Source organism: Euprymna scolopes, chromosome 20, assembly GCF_053919585.1.
Source record: "Euprymna scolopes isolate OS-2025 chromosome 20, ASM5391958v1, whole genome shotgun sequence".
Lineage (NCBI taxonomy): Eukaryota > Metazoa > Mollusca > Cephalopoda > Sepiida > Sepiolidae > Euprymna > Euprymna scolopes.
In genome coordinates, this window is record NC_136501.1 from 79,074,533 (window position 1) to 79,088,799 (window position 14,267).

The following is a 14,267-nucleotide window of genomic DNA, read 5'->3' on the forward strand; positions in this document are numbered from 1 at the left end:
TTTTTCACTTTTTCTGAAAACAATATTTACAACTAACATGTTCACGGCAAAGCCAAATTCTAAGATTCTTTCTTGTTTTCTTGTCATCATATTCATTTCCTTCATGAACATCATCAAAACTACCGATCATTCAAATTCTCTGCAACAGTAAGAACTTCCTTCTCACCGATCTTACAAAAAATGTAATAAGCCCATCATAAAGACCATCTTCAATGAAACCACATTGTGACACACAAACAGATATTACTGTTAATAAAATTTCTCACAAATCTTAACTTCAAATAATTTTATCTACACATTTCTTTGCAATACGATGATCGCCTGTTCTCTATTTCCAATTCCAAACAGCTTATATCAGGCATAGTTTTACCCCTCGAGATGATTCTGAGAGACTTATCTCTTCATAATGTTTCTTGAATACAACAGGAGTCAATAAGTCTTGTCTTAAAAAAAAAAAAAGAAAAAAAAAAAAAAAAAAAAGCCCTCAAAAATCTCTTCTGTAAATGCTAAAGTTTAATCATCAAAGCAAAATGTTTATATTTGTATTTTCGAGATAGCATCTCACCATTGCTAAAAAGTGATCTACTTGCCCACTCCTATTATTTCTTAATAAAAAACAAGAATTATTCTGAGCACTGCAACCATCGCAGAATTCAACATCTGTTGAAGATATACCTCATCATCTTGGTTGAGAGACGATATACAAGCAGAATATGCACACAGATTTTAGTTACTACTAGTTTCAAATTTCGTATCTGTAACATGAAGCAGTGATTTGATTTCTTTGACATGATTGACTCTCAGACACCTACTTCCAATGTTTAAAAGCTAAAAAGTGGGTGAATTTCTGATAGGAAAAGATCAGGTTTAATAATATAATTAGGATGAACTTTTTTGTAAGGGCATGTCTTGACCAGCTGCTTGGTTATATCGGGTCGTTCTGAATAAAATCAAAGTGATGCAAATTACATTTAGACAATTAGAACAAGTCTAAAACATTTTTTTTTTTTTGCTTTGTATTATTTCTTTTTATCATTAACGTTTTGGAGCTTGGTTAAATGGTAATAAAACGAACAGGAACACAGGACTTTTAGGAATGAACATGTATTCACATATATTACAGGTAAAAGCAGGTTGAGCAATACCATTCCTCAACTGTAGGGCGTTTGCACATGATCTCCTTGGCAGCATGCCAATCTCTGACTGCAGGCACCGGTACACGTTACCGGAAGTGACGTCATGATATAGTCCATTAATCCCATGGAGCGGCATCTCCAACAGAGCTGTTTACATGTAATTGCAAAAAAAAAAAAAAAATTGCAGAGCTCCAATAATATAAAAAAAACTTCTACACTTATCCTAATGCAAAGAAAAAGCGCAGGACACAAAATGTTTTCTAATACACTTTTATCTACTACACACTTTTGCTTATGAGGAGACAATGGCCTATCTTTAATTTCTCTTGTTTTTGAATGTTTTAAATTTTTATTTGAATTTTTCTTGTTATATAGTGATTTATTTTATGCTATATACATTTTGTTGCACTTTTTAAAACATTTTAGTTGAAAATTATATATCTATATCAATAGTTGCTAAATAATAGATAAATTTAAGTTTTTATTTTAAGTGAAATAAAATGTACATTACATAAGATAAATCTAAGGTAATTTTTAGATTCAATTTAAATTAATTTTTTTTATTTCACTTTGTAAAATTTATATGGAAGTGCACTTCAAATATTAATAAATTTCAAATTAAATCTTGTACCATAATTTTTTAAGTTTATAGAAACAAAAAACATTTTGTTTAATTTTTTTTACTTTACAAGAAATGCTTTTCTAATGTGTTCAAATTTGACAAAGACACTGTTGGAAAATTATTTTAAATAAGAATTTTGAAATTCACCAACTGTGACAATCAGGTTTTAGTAGGGTGTATTCCAATTTCTGCTGAATCTGTACAAAAAACAAGTAGAAATTTTTGAAGCCACAAAATATGGCGTCTTGTGAAATCTACTGATTAAGTTTAAGGAACTCATAGCCAAATTAAATCCTAAAACATATTTAAAGTAATCATATATAGATAGATAAATACATAGATATTCAAATAAAACAAATCAACACTTAGCTTTGGTCTTCTCTTTTAAAAGAGATTTTTTCAGATTAAGTTCTTCATTTTCAAAAACACTTATAATAGCAACGCTTTTTTAAAGTACTATCTTTCCTTTAGAAAAACTTGTCTTTTCTTGCTGAAAGAAATTTTTTATATACATGTTTATTTTTAAAGAAATGTCTGCTTATTTAATACAAGAGCAAAAGACAGCTTTTAATTTTAACCAATAATAAAACGTCCTTTTAATTATTCATAAAATTTAACATAAGCGACAAATTGTTATGTTATTTTATAATTTTATTTTTACTTTGCAAATTATATTTCTAACATACTCCCCCATAAAGTTTGCAATTTATTTTATTGCAATTCAACTGTAGTAATTTATTTGGCCAATTATTTATTTTAGTATACTGCAACAACATTGATTATCCTTCCTTTGGATCTCAAAATTCCATCAGTCTATGAATGTGTGTGTGTTTGTCAGTCTGAACAACAACGACATTCTGGTCATCCTGTAAGGTGGGGTGGAGGAGTTATCGGTGAGTACGGAGATGGCTGATAAGTCCAATATTTGCTTTAAAAGTTCTACTGCAGTAAGAACAGGGAATGGTAGCAGATGTAAAGGGCTTCAAAATATTGTCCTTCTTGTACTTCTCTGCAGCAACTTTTTGGTTATTTTCATATATACGGGCACCGGCATGAACAGCGGCCCGTCTGTTCCCATGATGACAGATCAATGTTGAAGGCCTTCAGTGATACCTTCAGAATGTCTTTAAATTGTTTTCTCTGGCCACCATGGGAGCGTTTGCCATGTTGGAACTCAGCAAACAGAAGCTTCTTGGGCAGTCTGTAGTCTGACATGTGGGCTACATGACCAGCCCAGCAAAGCTGAACCTTCATCAGGATAGTGGGGATGCTTGGGAGTCCAGCATGAGTGAGGACTTCTGTGTCTGGTATTCTTTCCTGCCAGCTTTGTCAAGCAGTTTCCTCAGCCTGGTAGTGTGGAAGTGATTTAATTTTCCAGTGTGCCATTGGTAGACAGTCCACGACTCACATCCATAGAGTAAGGTGGTGAGTACGACAGCTTTTTATAGACTTTGATCTTTGTCATAGAGGTGATGCCTCTTCTGTTCCATACATTTTTGTGAAGTCTGCCAAAGGCAGCACTTGCTTTAGAGTCTGGTGTTGAATACATCAATGATTACATTGCGGGAGAGCGTACTGTCAAGGTAGGTGAACTTTTCAAATGTACTGAGTCTTTGTCCCCTAATGGAAATGTTGGGTTCTGCATATGGTTTTCCCAGAGCAGGCTGATGCATCACTAGTCATATTGTAATGATTGTGAGACCAAAATTTTCACAAGCCTCAGAGAAAATGTTTGCACTGTGTTGCATGCCTGCCTCAGAGGTAGCATTAAGGGCACACTCATCAGCAAACAGAAAGTCACTTACAGCGTCTGTTGCACTCCTGGATTTTGCTTCTGAGGTTGAAAACTGATCCGTCAAATCTGTATCTGATTCCAATTCTCACCGAATATCTCCGAAGGTATTCATCAACATCGCAGAGAACATGAGGCAGAATGGAGTGCGAGCTAAAACACACCCTTGTTTAACTCCATTTGTGACTTCAAAAGGGTCGGAGGTCTCCCCACGATCTTGCACTCTGGCCATCATCATGAAACTGACATATTAGCAATACACATGAAAAAATTGAAATAGCTTGAAATATTTCAATATTGGTATACATAAAATGAGCTTGATGAGCTAAGAAAGAATCTTTTTAAATCTTAAAAATCTGATTAAAATTAAGGAAGTTATGACTATTTTTGTGCCTCACACATTTGGATATTTTCCCCTCTTTAAGACCATATGCATTTCGTCACATTTTTTACACTACTTTTTCAGTAAAAATGCTATATCTTTGTTAAAACACAAGATTAAGCAATGAAATTTACTATATGAGTGTACTTTTGTACAAGGAATCAGAATATGTGACTGAAAATCTCCCAAAGTTCATGGTTTCCAAATAATCTGCAGTAAATGTGCATAAATATGCTGCAATTCCTTAAAAATGCCATGTATCCATAAACAAAAGAAGTTGGAGAACTCAAAGTTGAATTGTAATGTGCTTTATGTACAAAAAACTAAAATCTAAACATAGGACCATTTAAAAATGAATATATTGCAATATTTCTTTGGTATTATTAATAGTTTAACCCCACCCAACCCCTTCTGACCACCCCTCCAAAATGTGATTCTACCTTTTTAGGCAATTATGTATGAAATGCCATGAAAAACTTTAATGAAAGATAAACAAATTATTTTAGAATTGAATGTAAAATAATTCCACATTACAAGTCATTCTAGCATTTTAGGGCAGTTAACTTTTCTTTTTTTATGGGAGATAAATCCTGTATGCTTTTTGTTTTATTTTTTTAAGACGATTTTGTGTGGTTTTAATGCAATGAGAATATGGGGAGGGTTACCATTTTGCGTGGTTTCTATGCAATGATAATATGGGGAGGGTTGGCATTCGGACTTTGAATTAATTGTAGGGCTAAGGAAAATTATGTGAACATACTGAAGACTTGACAGAAACAAAAATAACAAAACAATATTAGAGGCGGGGGGGGGGGTAGTTTCACAAAAATTTAATTTCAAATAAATATCTTACAGACAGGTGTGTGTGTGTGTGTTCGACAGGTAAATAAGTCAGCAAATGTTATATTTAGTTTTAATTTAATAAGAAACTGCGTTACGAAATTTCAAAGAAAATTCCATAAATTTGTTGATTTCTATTTTCGAGGTTGAAGGTGTTTATTCCATAGGCCGTTTATACTATGCCGGAGCAGGTTGTAAAAATATCTTTCGTTTAATAAGTAGAAAAAAATTAACGCGGTTTGTATTACTTTACACAGATTCTAAAACGTTAAGCGAGTTTCAAACAGTATTTTGTCTAATTTTTTATTTATAACTCATTTTCCCAAACTTATCGCCTCAAAGAGAGAGTCAGCCGCTATTTTAAATTTTCCAATACATCGGTAAACACTGTTTTTCGAGCTGAATAAACATGTTACATTAAATATAAACACTAAAAAAACATCCAGTTAGGTAGAAAAGTAACTTATCTTGTCTTTGATAACATTTATTTGTTATATATTTGTTTTTGACAACTTTTTCAAATCTATGTGTATAGTAATACAAACAAGATTTTCATACATCTTTTGATTTGGAAAAAAGATTTGTGGCTGTTCGCAGTAAAACATTGTTTTAATTCGCTGTTCAAAACTAATGCAATGAATAAAAGTGCATGCAAGCTATATATCTACAAAAGTTTATTTTGTTTTTTTAACCATGTTTTTAAATTTGACCAGAAATGTGAGAAATTATAATGGATTCATAATGCCGAATTGGTTGGGATTATTATACATTCTGAAAACCGAATAGTTCTAAACTAATGCTATTCTGATAACAAAATAGCTCTAATTAAACATATCAAAACATTTATATTCATATTTTCATGTTTTTCTTAATTCGTTTGTGAATAAAAATTAAAGAACGCGTGTTGTTTAGACTGTGCTATGACTAATACTACAGCTGCTGCTCTTAATACTAACTTAATTTGACCAAACTCGAGAAATAGAAACATTTTTTTTCGAGTAGGTCCTTTTAAATTATTATCAATTACCGCGGTCCTACTCAACATAGAATAATACTTTTAATTGATAAAGATAGTAAAAAGAATGATTTACTTACTAGTGGGTGTCCGATTAAATTTTTTTTCAAAATGTTCGATACTCGTCATATTAAAGTCTTATTTTTAACACAACAAAAAAAGAAATGGTCAAAAATATTTCGGACACTTGACAGTATTAAGATTAACACCTCTTCTGATGGTTTCCTAAATTTCATGACGAAATTCTTCATACAATCATGGTACGGGCCTTTAAAAAACAGGGAAGCTCATTACAAAACCTTACTGAAAACGCCATTTTATGATGTTCACATTTTTATCACTTTATTTGCTTAAAACTCTTAAAATATATAATGTACATTCATATTTATTAATTTATTTGACAGTATATTCATTTCCGAACAAAACAGTAGTAATTTGAAGACTTGAAGTGCTTTGGTTTAAAAAATATGGCTATTTTAGTAGAACTACCTTGAAATCTGTAAATATCCAAAGCGTTTTTTTCGTCCGTGTGTATTACTAGACATATGATGGCAATGAATTTTCTAGGACACCCATACTTTGCCATTATTCTCCAGAGGCCTTCTCTGTTTACATTGTCAAAGGCTTTGGTCAGATCAACATAGGTGGAGTATAGGTCTACATTTTGTTCTTGGCCTTTTTCTGGGAGATGCCTGGCGGTAAACACCATATCAGTAGTACCACGATCCTTATGGAATCCACATTGGCTCTCCAGCAAGAGGTCTTTTCCCAGATAAACTATGAGCCTGTTCAGCATTACTCTGGTCAGTACTTTGCCTCCAATGCATAGCAGGAATATTTCCCGATGGTTATCGCAGGCCTGGTGGTTACCTTCATGCTTATATAGATGTATAAAGGAGGCATCTTTGAAGTCTTGGGGAAGAACATTCTCCTGCCAGATGATGTGAAAAGGCTGATAAAGTTTTTCAGTCAGGGTCTTGCCGCCCTCTTTGTATATCTCAGCTGGGATAGAGTCTGAGCCAGGCGCTTTTCCAGTGAACAACAGACAGATTGCTTTCTCAGTCTCTTTGAGGGTTGGGAGTTCATCCATTATTGCATTCATGGTAATTTGGGGGAGGTGGTCAATAGCCTCATCACTGATGGTAGGAATAAATTTCAATCAGAGACCAAAGTAGGGATATTTGTATTACTTCTGTCTTGTAACTTTAAAAAGCTAATTTCCTTCGAAAAATTTTCTGTCTGAGCTATCCTTATCCAATACAGTTTGACCTTTTGGAATGGATTACAATAATTTTTTTTAACAAAAATATGACATACTTGTTACTGTCAATAATTTATCATAGAGTATTTTGAAATTAATGTAATCTACAATATTAGATTTTGAATTGAGTGAAACAAGATTAAAATGCTAAGAAATCAAGTATGCTAACCGTCTGCTAACATAACATTATTTTAGTACAAATTGATTAAAATTGCTTTGTGTTGTGGTAAAAAAAAGGACATGGTCATATCTAAAGATTAGAATTTTCCCTACTGTGCTGTTCTCAAACTGTAACACAGAGTCTAATACAAAGATTAAATATATGTTAAAATTAGGTTCTTGAAAAAATGTACTCTATGTGCATGTAGGAAATGTTAGCATTATATTTTTAAGGAGAAATCGTTCAGGACACAAAATTGCAATAATACAGTCAAGTATATAACAGCCAGTCTTGTGGGAAATTTGCAATTCATTAATAAGCAATTTTTGTACAAAGTAAAAATATTTTGTTAGTAATTAAAGCTTTAAATTTGCAACTCTAACAAATATTGTTGAAATGCCTTATTGTACACATTTTGTAAAGCCTACAACAAAATCAGATCGACATTCCAACAGAATCTTCGAGTTCAATATAGACAATGCATATGGTGTAATAGAATGTTTTCTATTTTAGAAGGAAACCCCATTGTTTTCAGAAATATTACGAATCGTTTCAAAGAGTTAAAAATATGCTGATCAATGAGATGTTACTGATAACTGACAGAGTAGAATTTTTTTGAAAACCAGGATAGTCTTGCAATTAATCATTTTAGCTTTCATAGGTGGTGTGTAGAAAGCTATGCAATATAATCATTATTTTTATACAAAGTGCAACTTCAATCCTGATTTAAAAGAATATATTCTCCCAAACGAATTTAGCTAGTTTTGTCAGTTTTAAATATGCTTAAATTATCTCAAATAGTTTAAGCTGACAAAAAGACAAAAAAGAAATTGAAGTTGGCACATTTTGTTTTAGAAAGTAATCCTTTAGTAGCAACAAAACTTATTTTAAACAGAATTATTTGTAAAGCTCTGATCATTTTAAAACACGTTTATAGTGTCCTATCTTAAAAAAAAAAGAGGAATAGAATATAATAGAACTGTTGCAGTAGTGCATAAACGAATATTTCAGTTGTAAACTGAATAAAAATGGAGTAGCCTTTGAAAGGAATTATTTTTAAGGTGTCATGAATTCATCGTTTTGTGAATGGTTTAGGAGGTATTGGTGTATTTAGTGACAGCTTTGGTTCACATAACATATTTGGCCAACTCACCTGGAAGAATGAGGCGAAAGTCGGTCTGAATTTTGCGGCTACTAGGTGTCTTTTTCCAATTGAAATTAGCCAAACTGCTGGTTTCATAAACGATTCTCTCAAAAAGATTGTTCACAAAGTTATTCATAATTGACATGGGGTTGCGGATATTCTAGTGTCAGGATGAACTTTCCCCCTGCTCTTTTTTTTTTTTTTTTTTTTTTTTTTTTTTACACAGTGATCACCACTTATTAAGGCCCAGAAGCCACTCAGAAATAAGGGTTATTGCAAGTACATTACGTTAGTGTGGAGATTTGATGAAGTGTTTAATTAAGGGGGCGGTTCATTAGGAATTTGTTAACATTGGACTTGAAGACAAAGTTGTAGTCCGGAGGGAAGCAGACAGACGGAACAGAGTTCCACAGGCGTGCAGTTCTAAGAAAGAAGCTTTGTTCATGGAATCCGCATTTTGATTTAGGCACAGATATAGATTGGGGGAAATTAAGCCACAAAATCTATTTTGTACTCTGTCAAGGCAGGATAGGCTGTTTTTAGCAGCTCCTGCCCAGATATGGCAACAGTATTCCATCCTTGGATGTACTTGGCTTTTATATAGATAGAGAATTGCATCAGTAGTGAGATATCTCCTGGAGCGGTAGAAGGATCCCAGACAGACTTGATGTATGTGTTCCATTTCAGATCAGGAGTAACGGTCAAACCCAGAAGCTTGTCAAAACACGGGGCCTCACCCAGACGAGAGCCATCCATCACAATTGATGCCAGCTGGGGATCAGAGCGTTGATGATGTAAGGATAGGAGTTTGGTTTTGGATGCATTAAAGGTAACCAGCCACATCTTCCCCCACTGAACCACGCGCTCGAGATCAGAGGAGAGAGAATCAGAGAGAACTTTGTCATTTACAGCCTTTGATGTGTTGCCGTAGATGGTCGTGTCATCAGCATAGATGTCAACGAATGATTTAAGTATGTGTTTAGGGAGGTCATTGATGTAGATCAGGAAGAGAGTTGGGCCCAGGATTGACCCCTGAGGGACTCCAGTATTTATATTGCAGGCCTCCGATTTTTGTCCATCTACCACTACTTTTATGAGCCTATCGGAGAGAAATAATTTAATGATTGAGAAAACATTTCCAGTTATACCGTAGCTGGAAATCTTGTGAAGTAGACCCTTATGCCATACCTTGTTGAAGGCCTTTGATATGTCAAGAGCAATTGCCCTAGAAAGGAAGCCTTTGTCAAGAGATTCACTAATCCTGTGGGATATAACCGTCAGCACATCTGCGGTAGATCTTGCAGAGCGGAAACCATATTGTGTGTCACTAAGAAGGTTATTCCTGCTGAGGTGGTTGACTATTTCTCTATTTAATATGGATTCCAGCAACTTACTCATAACACACAGGAGACTTATCGGTCTGTACTGAGAGGGAGATGACTTATCACCTGAATTCTTAAATACAGGGCAAATTGATAAGGTCTTCCAGGGAGTTGGAAAGCACTTCTCCTTAAGGCAGCGCTTAAACAGTTTCGTAAGTATGGGAGCAAGTTCTGGTTGAAGCTTTTTTAACACTATAATTGGGGTGTCATCAGGGCCAGTTGCTTTACTGGAATCTAGGTTCTTGATTAGTTTGGCGACCTCATGCACGGATATTTGTATGTTACCTAGCTTGATGAGCTAAGAAAGAATCTTTTTAAATTTTTAAAATCTGATTAAAATTAAGGAAGTTATGGCTATTTTTGTGCCTCACACGTTTGGATATTTTTCCCTCTTTAAGACCATATGCGTTTCGTCACATTTTTTACACTACTTTTTCAGTAAAAATGTCATATCTTTGTTAAAACACAAGACTAAGAAATGAAATTTACCATATAAGTGTATATATAAGTGTACAAGGAATCAGAATATGCAACTGAAAATCTCCCAAAGTTCATGGTTTCCAAATAATCTGCAGTAAATGTGCATAAATATGCAGCAATTCCTTAAAAATGCCATGTATCCATAAACAGAAAAGAAGTTGAAGAACTCAAAGTTGAATTGTAATGTGCTTTATGTACAAAAAACTTAAATCTAAACATAAGACCATTTAAAAATGAATATATTGCAATATTTCTTTGGTATTATTGTAGATTAACACCTTCTGTTTAACCCCACTCAACTCCTTCTGACCACCCCTCCAAAATGTGATTCTACCTTTTTAGGAAATTATGTATAAAATGCCATGAAAAACTTTAATGAAAGATAAACAAATTATTTTAGAATTGAATGTAAAATAATTTCCTATTACAGGTCATTCTAGCATTTTAGGGCAGTTAACTGTTTTTTTTTTCTATGGGAAAATATGCATGCTTTTTTTTTTTTAAGATGATTATGTGTAGTTTTAAGAGGGTTTCTATGCAATGAGAATATGGGGAGGGTTGCCATTCGGACTTTGTAGGGCTAAGGAAAATTATGTGTGAACATACTGAAAACTTGACAGAGACAAAGCTAACAAAAACAATATTAGAGGGGGGAGCAGTTAGTTTCACAAAAATTTAATGTAAAATAATTCACCATTTCCTGGCCATTCTAGCATTTTAGGACAGTTAACCAATTTATTTTATGTGTATTTTTCTTTAAGGAAGGATCTATTTTTTGTTTGTTTGTTTTAGATGCTTGTATGTGGCTTACAGAGGTATTTTGTTGGGGGGGGGGGGGCTTGCCACTCGAACTTAGTGTTATTGTTAGGGTTAAAGAGTGTTTTAGGAGGAGACTTGCCACACATAATTTGGATTAGAGGTGAAGTTAAGACAGCTTTTTTTCAAAGAGAGCGTTCATCACTCATATTTACTGTTAGCGGTTCATAATTATTGGCTTTTGAAAATGTTATGGATTAAATTTGGAATATCACATTTCTATTAAATATGTAAACTTATGTAAATAAGGATGTGAAACTTTACAAGAATTAGGACAAACAGACAAAAATAAGTTATATTTAAAACAAGTGACAGTACTCTATCAGAAAATGTGACTTTTGGTAACGTACCAAGTATTTTTTGCCCAGCTATTTAAATATCAAAAGCAGGTTGTAAAAATATCTTTCACTTAATAAGTAGAAAAAAAAATAACGAAATAAAAAGCTTCCTAATTGTAGTTTGATGTGTTTTCTAACTGCTTTTAAAATTTCAAGAATATTGATATAGATTTTGAGGGTTTGTATTACTATATACATAGATTCAAAAAAGTTGTCAAAAAAACAAGTATATAACAAATAAATGTTATCAAAAGCAAGTTACTTTTCTACCTAATTGGATAATTTTTTAGTGTTTTTATTTAATGTAACATGTTTATTCAGCTTGAAAACAGTGTTTACCGATGTTTTGGAAAATTTAAAATGGCGCCCAACTCTCTTGAAACGGTAAGTTTGGGGAAAAGAGTTAAAAATAAAAAAGTAGACAAAATACTGCTAGAAACTCAATATATGTTACCATGACATAGGCTGACATATATTCGGTGAGTTTTTAACAGTATTTTGTATAGTTTTTTTTAATTTTTAACTCCTTTTCTCAAACTTACCGTGTCAAAGAGAGTCGGGCCGGGTGCCATTTTTAATTTTCCAATACATCGGTAAACACTGTACGTTTTTCGAGCTGAATAAACATATTACATTAAATAAAAACACTAAAAAATTATCCAGTTAGGTAGAAAAGTAACTTATCCTGCCTTTGATAACATTTTTTTGTTATATATTTGTTTTTTGACAACTTTTTCGAATCTGTGTAAACGAGATTTTGATACTTATTTTGATTTTGAAAAAAAAAACATTTGTGGCGGTTCGCAGTAAAACATTGTTTTAATTCGCTGTTCAAAACTAATTTAAAGAATAAAAGTGCATGCAAGCTATATATCTACAAAAGTTTATTTTGTTTTTTTAACCATGTTTTTAAATTTGACGAGAAATGCGAGAAATTGCAACAGATTCATAATGCCGAATTGGTTGGGATTGTTGTTATTATACATTCTGAAAACCGAATAGTTCTAAACTAAACTAATAGCTTTAATTAAACATATAAGAACATTTATATTCATATTTTCATGTTTTTCTTAATTCGTTCTTGAATAAAAATTAAAGAACACGTGTTGTTTACACTGTGCTATCGCTGATTCTACAGGCTGGAGCTGCTGCTTCTAGTAATACTAACTTCATTTGACCAAATTCGAGAAATAGAAACAATTTTTTTTTCGGGTAGGTCCTTTTAAATTATCAATTACTGCGGTCCTACTCAACATAAAATACTTTTAATTGATAAAGATAGTAAAAAAATTGATTTACTTACTACTGGGTGTCCAAAGAATTTTTTTTTCAAAATGATCGATACTCGTCATATTAAAGTCTTATTTTTTAACACAAAAAAAAGAAGAAATGGTCAAAAATATTTCGGACACTTGACAGTATTAAGATTAACACCTCTTCTGGTTAGTTCCCAAATTTCATGACGAAATTCTTCATACAATCACGGTACGGACCTTTAGAAAACAGGGGGGGGTCATTACAAAACCTTACTGAAAACGCCATTTTATGATGTTCACATTTTTATCACTTTATTTGCTTAAAACTCTTAAAATATATAATGTACATTCATATTTATTAATTCATTTGAAAGTATATTCATTTCTGAACAAAACAGTAGTAACTTGAAGACTTGAAGTGCTTTGGTTTAAAAAATATGGCTATTTTAGTAGAACTACCTTGAAATCTGTGATTATCCAAAGCGTTTTTTCGTCCGTGTGTATTACTAATTTAATAAATAAGCTGCTGTTTCTTTTGTTTTATTTTTTTATATATATACCTTACATTACTGCAAATTATTCAATCAGGAAATTAAACTTTCCTTTGAAATGAACTAAGAATTAAATATCTTTTGAAATATGCTGGGAAAATTATTTTATTTTAAATAGGAATTTTGAAATTCATCAACTGTGACAATCAGGTTTAGTAGGGTGTATTCCAATTCCTGCTGAACTTGTACAAGAAACAAGTAAAACTTTTGAAGCCACAAAATATGGCGTCTTGTGAAAGCTTAGCAAGTTTAAGGAACTCATAGCCAAGTCAAATCCTAAAACATATTTAAAGCAATCATATATAGATAGATAAATACATAGATATTCAAATAAAATACAATTAAATCAACACTTAGCTTTGGTCTTCTTTCTTTTAAAAGGTTTTTTTTCAGATTAAGTTCTTCATTTTCATTTTGAAAATGAAGAACATCTGAAAAAAACTTATAATAGCAACGTTTTTTTAAAGTACTGTCTTTCCTTTAGATAGAATTTTGTTGTCTTGTTGAAAGAATTTTTTTTATATGTTTACTTTTAAAGAAATGTCTGCTTATTTAATACAAGAGCAAAAGACAGCTTTTAATTTTAACCAATAAAAAACGTCCTTTTAATTATTCATAAAATTTAACATAAGTGACAAACAATGTTATTATATTTTATTTATTTATATTTTATAATTTTATTCTACTTTGCAAATTATATTAAAAGAATATATTTATTTCTAACAACACAAAAATATGACTTACCAAAGAATTCAACTGAGAGAGATTAATCAAGATTGAAGATCGTTCTAAGTTTTGAGGGTGATTGCTTGGAACTGTTGGAGGATCTGATCCCGCTCCATCTAACATCGCATCCAAAAGTCCAGATAAACATCCCTGAAATGACAATAACATTTCTAAAAAAAAATGTCTAATTTATTTCAATTATATAAAAAAAAAACCTTAAACTCATTGTAACAATATGATATAAAGTTTAGAAGATTGTTTGAAATAAAAGACTTTATTCAATTCAAGTGCCAAAACTGGCTTGTTTATGTTGTGACGTGAAAAAAAAAATGAACTTTTTGTAAAATTTAACTCAACTTTAACTTA

The 14,267-nt window shown here is 32.1% G+C and overlaps 1 protein-coding gene across 5 annotated transcripts in view; it reads right to left on the bottom strand.

Moving 5' to 3' along the window:
- Positions 1-14,267, bottom strand: part of LOC145241477 (GTPase-activating protein and VPS9 domain-containing protein 1-like) — a 347,817-nt gene that overhangs the window by 224,067 nt on the left and 109,483 nt on the right. For 3 of the 5 annotated variants that reach the window (XM_080104469.1, XM_080104467.1, XM_080104464.1), the window contains exon 3: positions 13,920-14,051. The exons of the other annotated variants lie outside the window; for them this stretch is intronic. In XM_080104469.1, the coding sequence (XP_079960595.1) occupies positions 13,920-14,051 (132 nt within the window). The remainder of the gene's footprint in view (positions 1-13,919; positions 14,052-14,267) is intronic. 5 annotated transcript variants of the gene reach the window in all.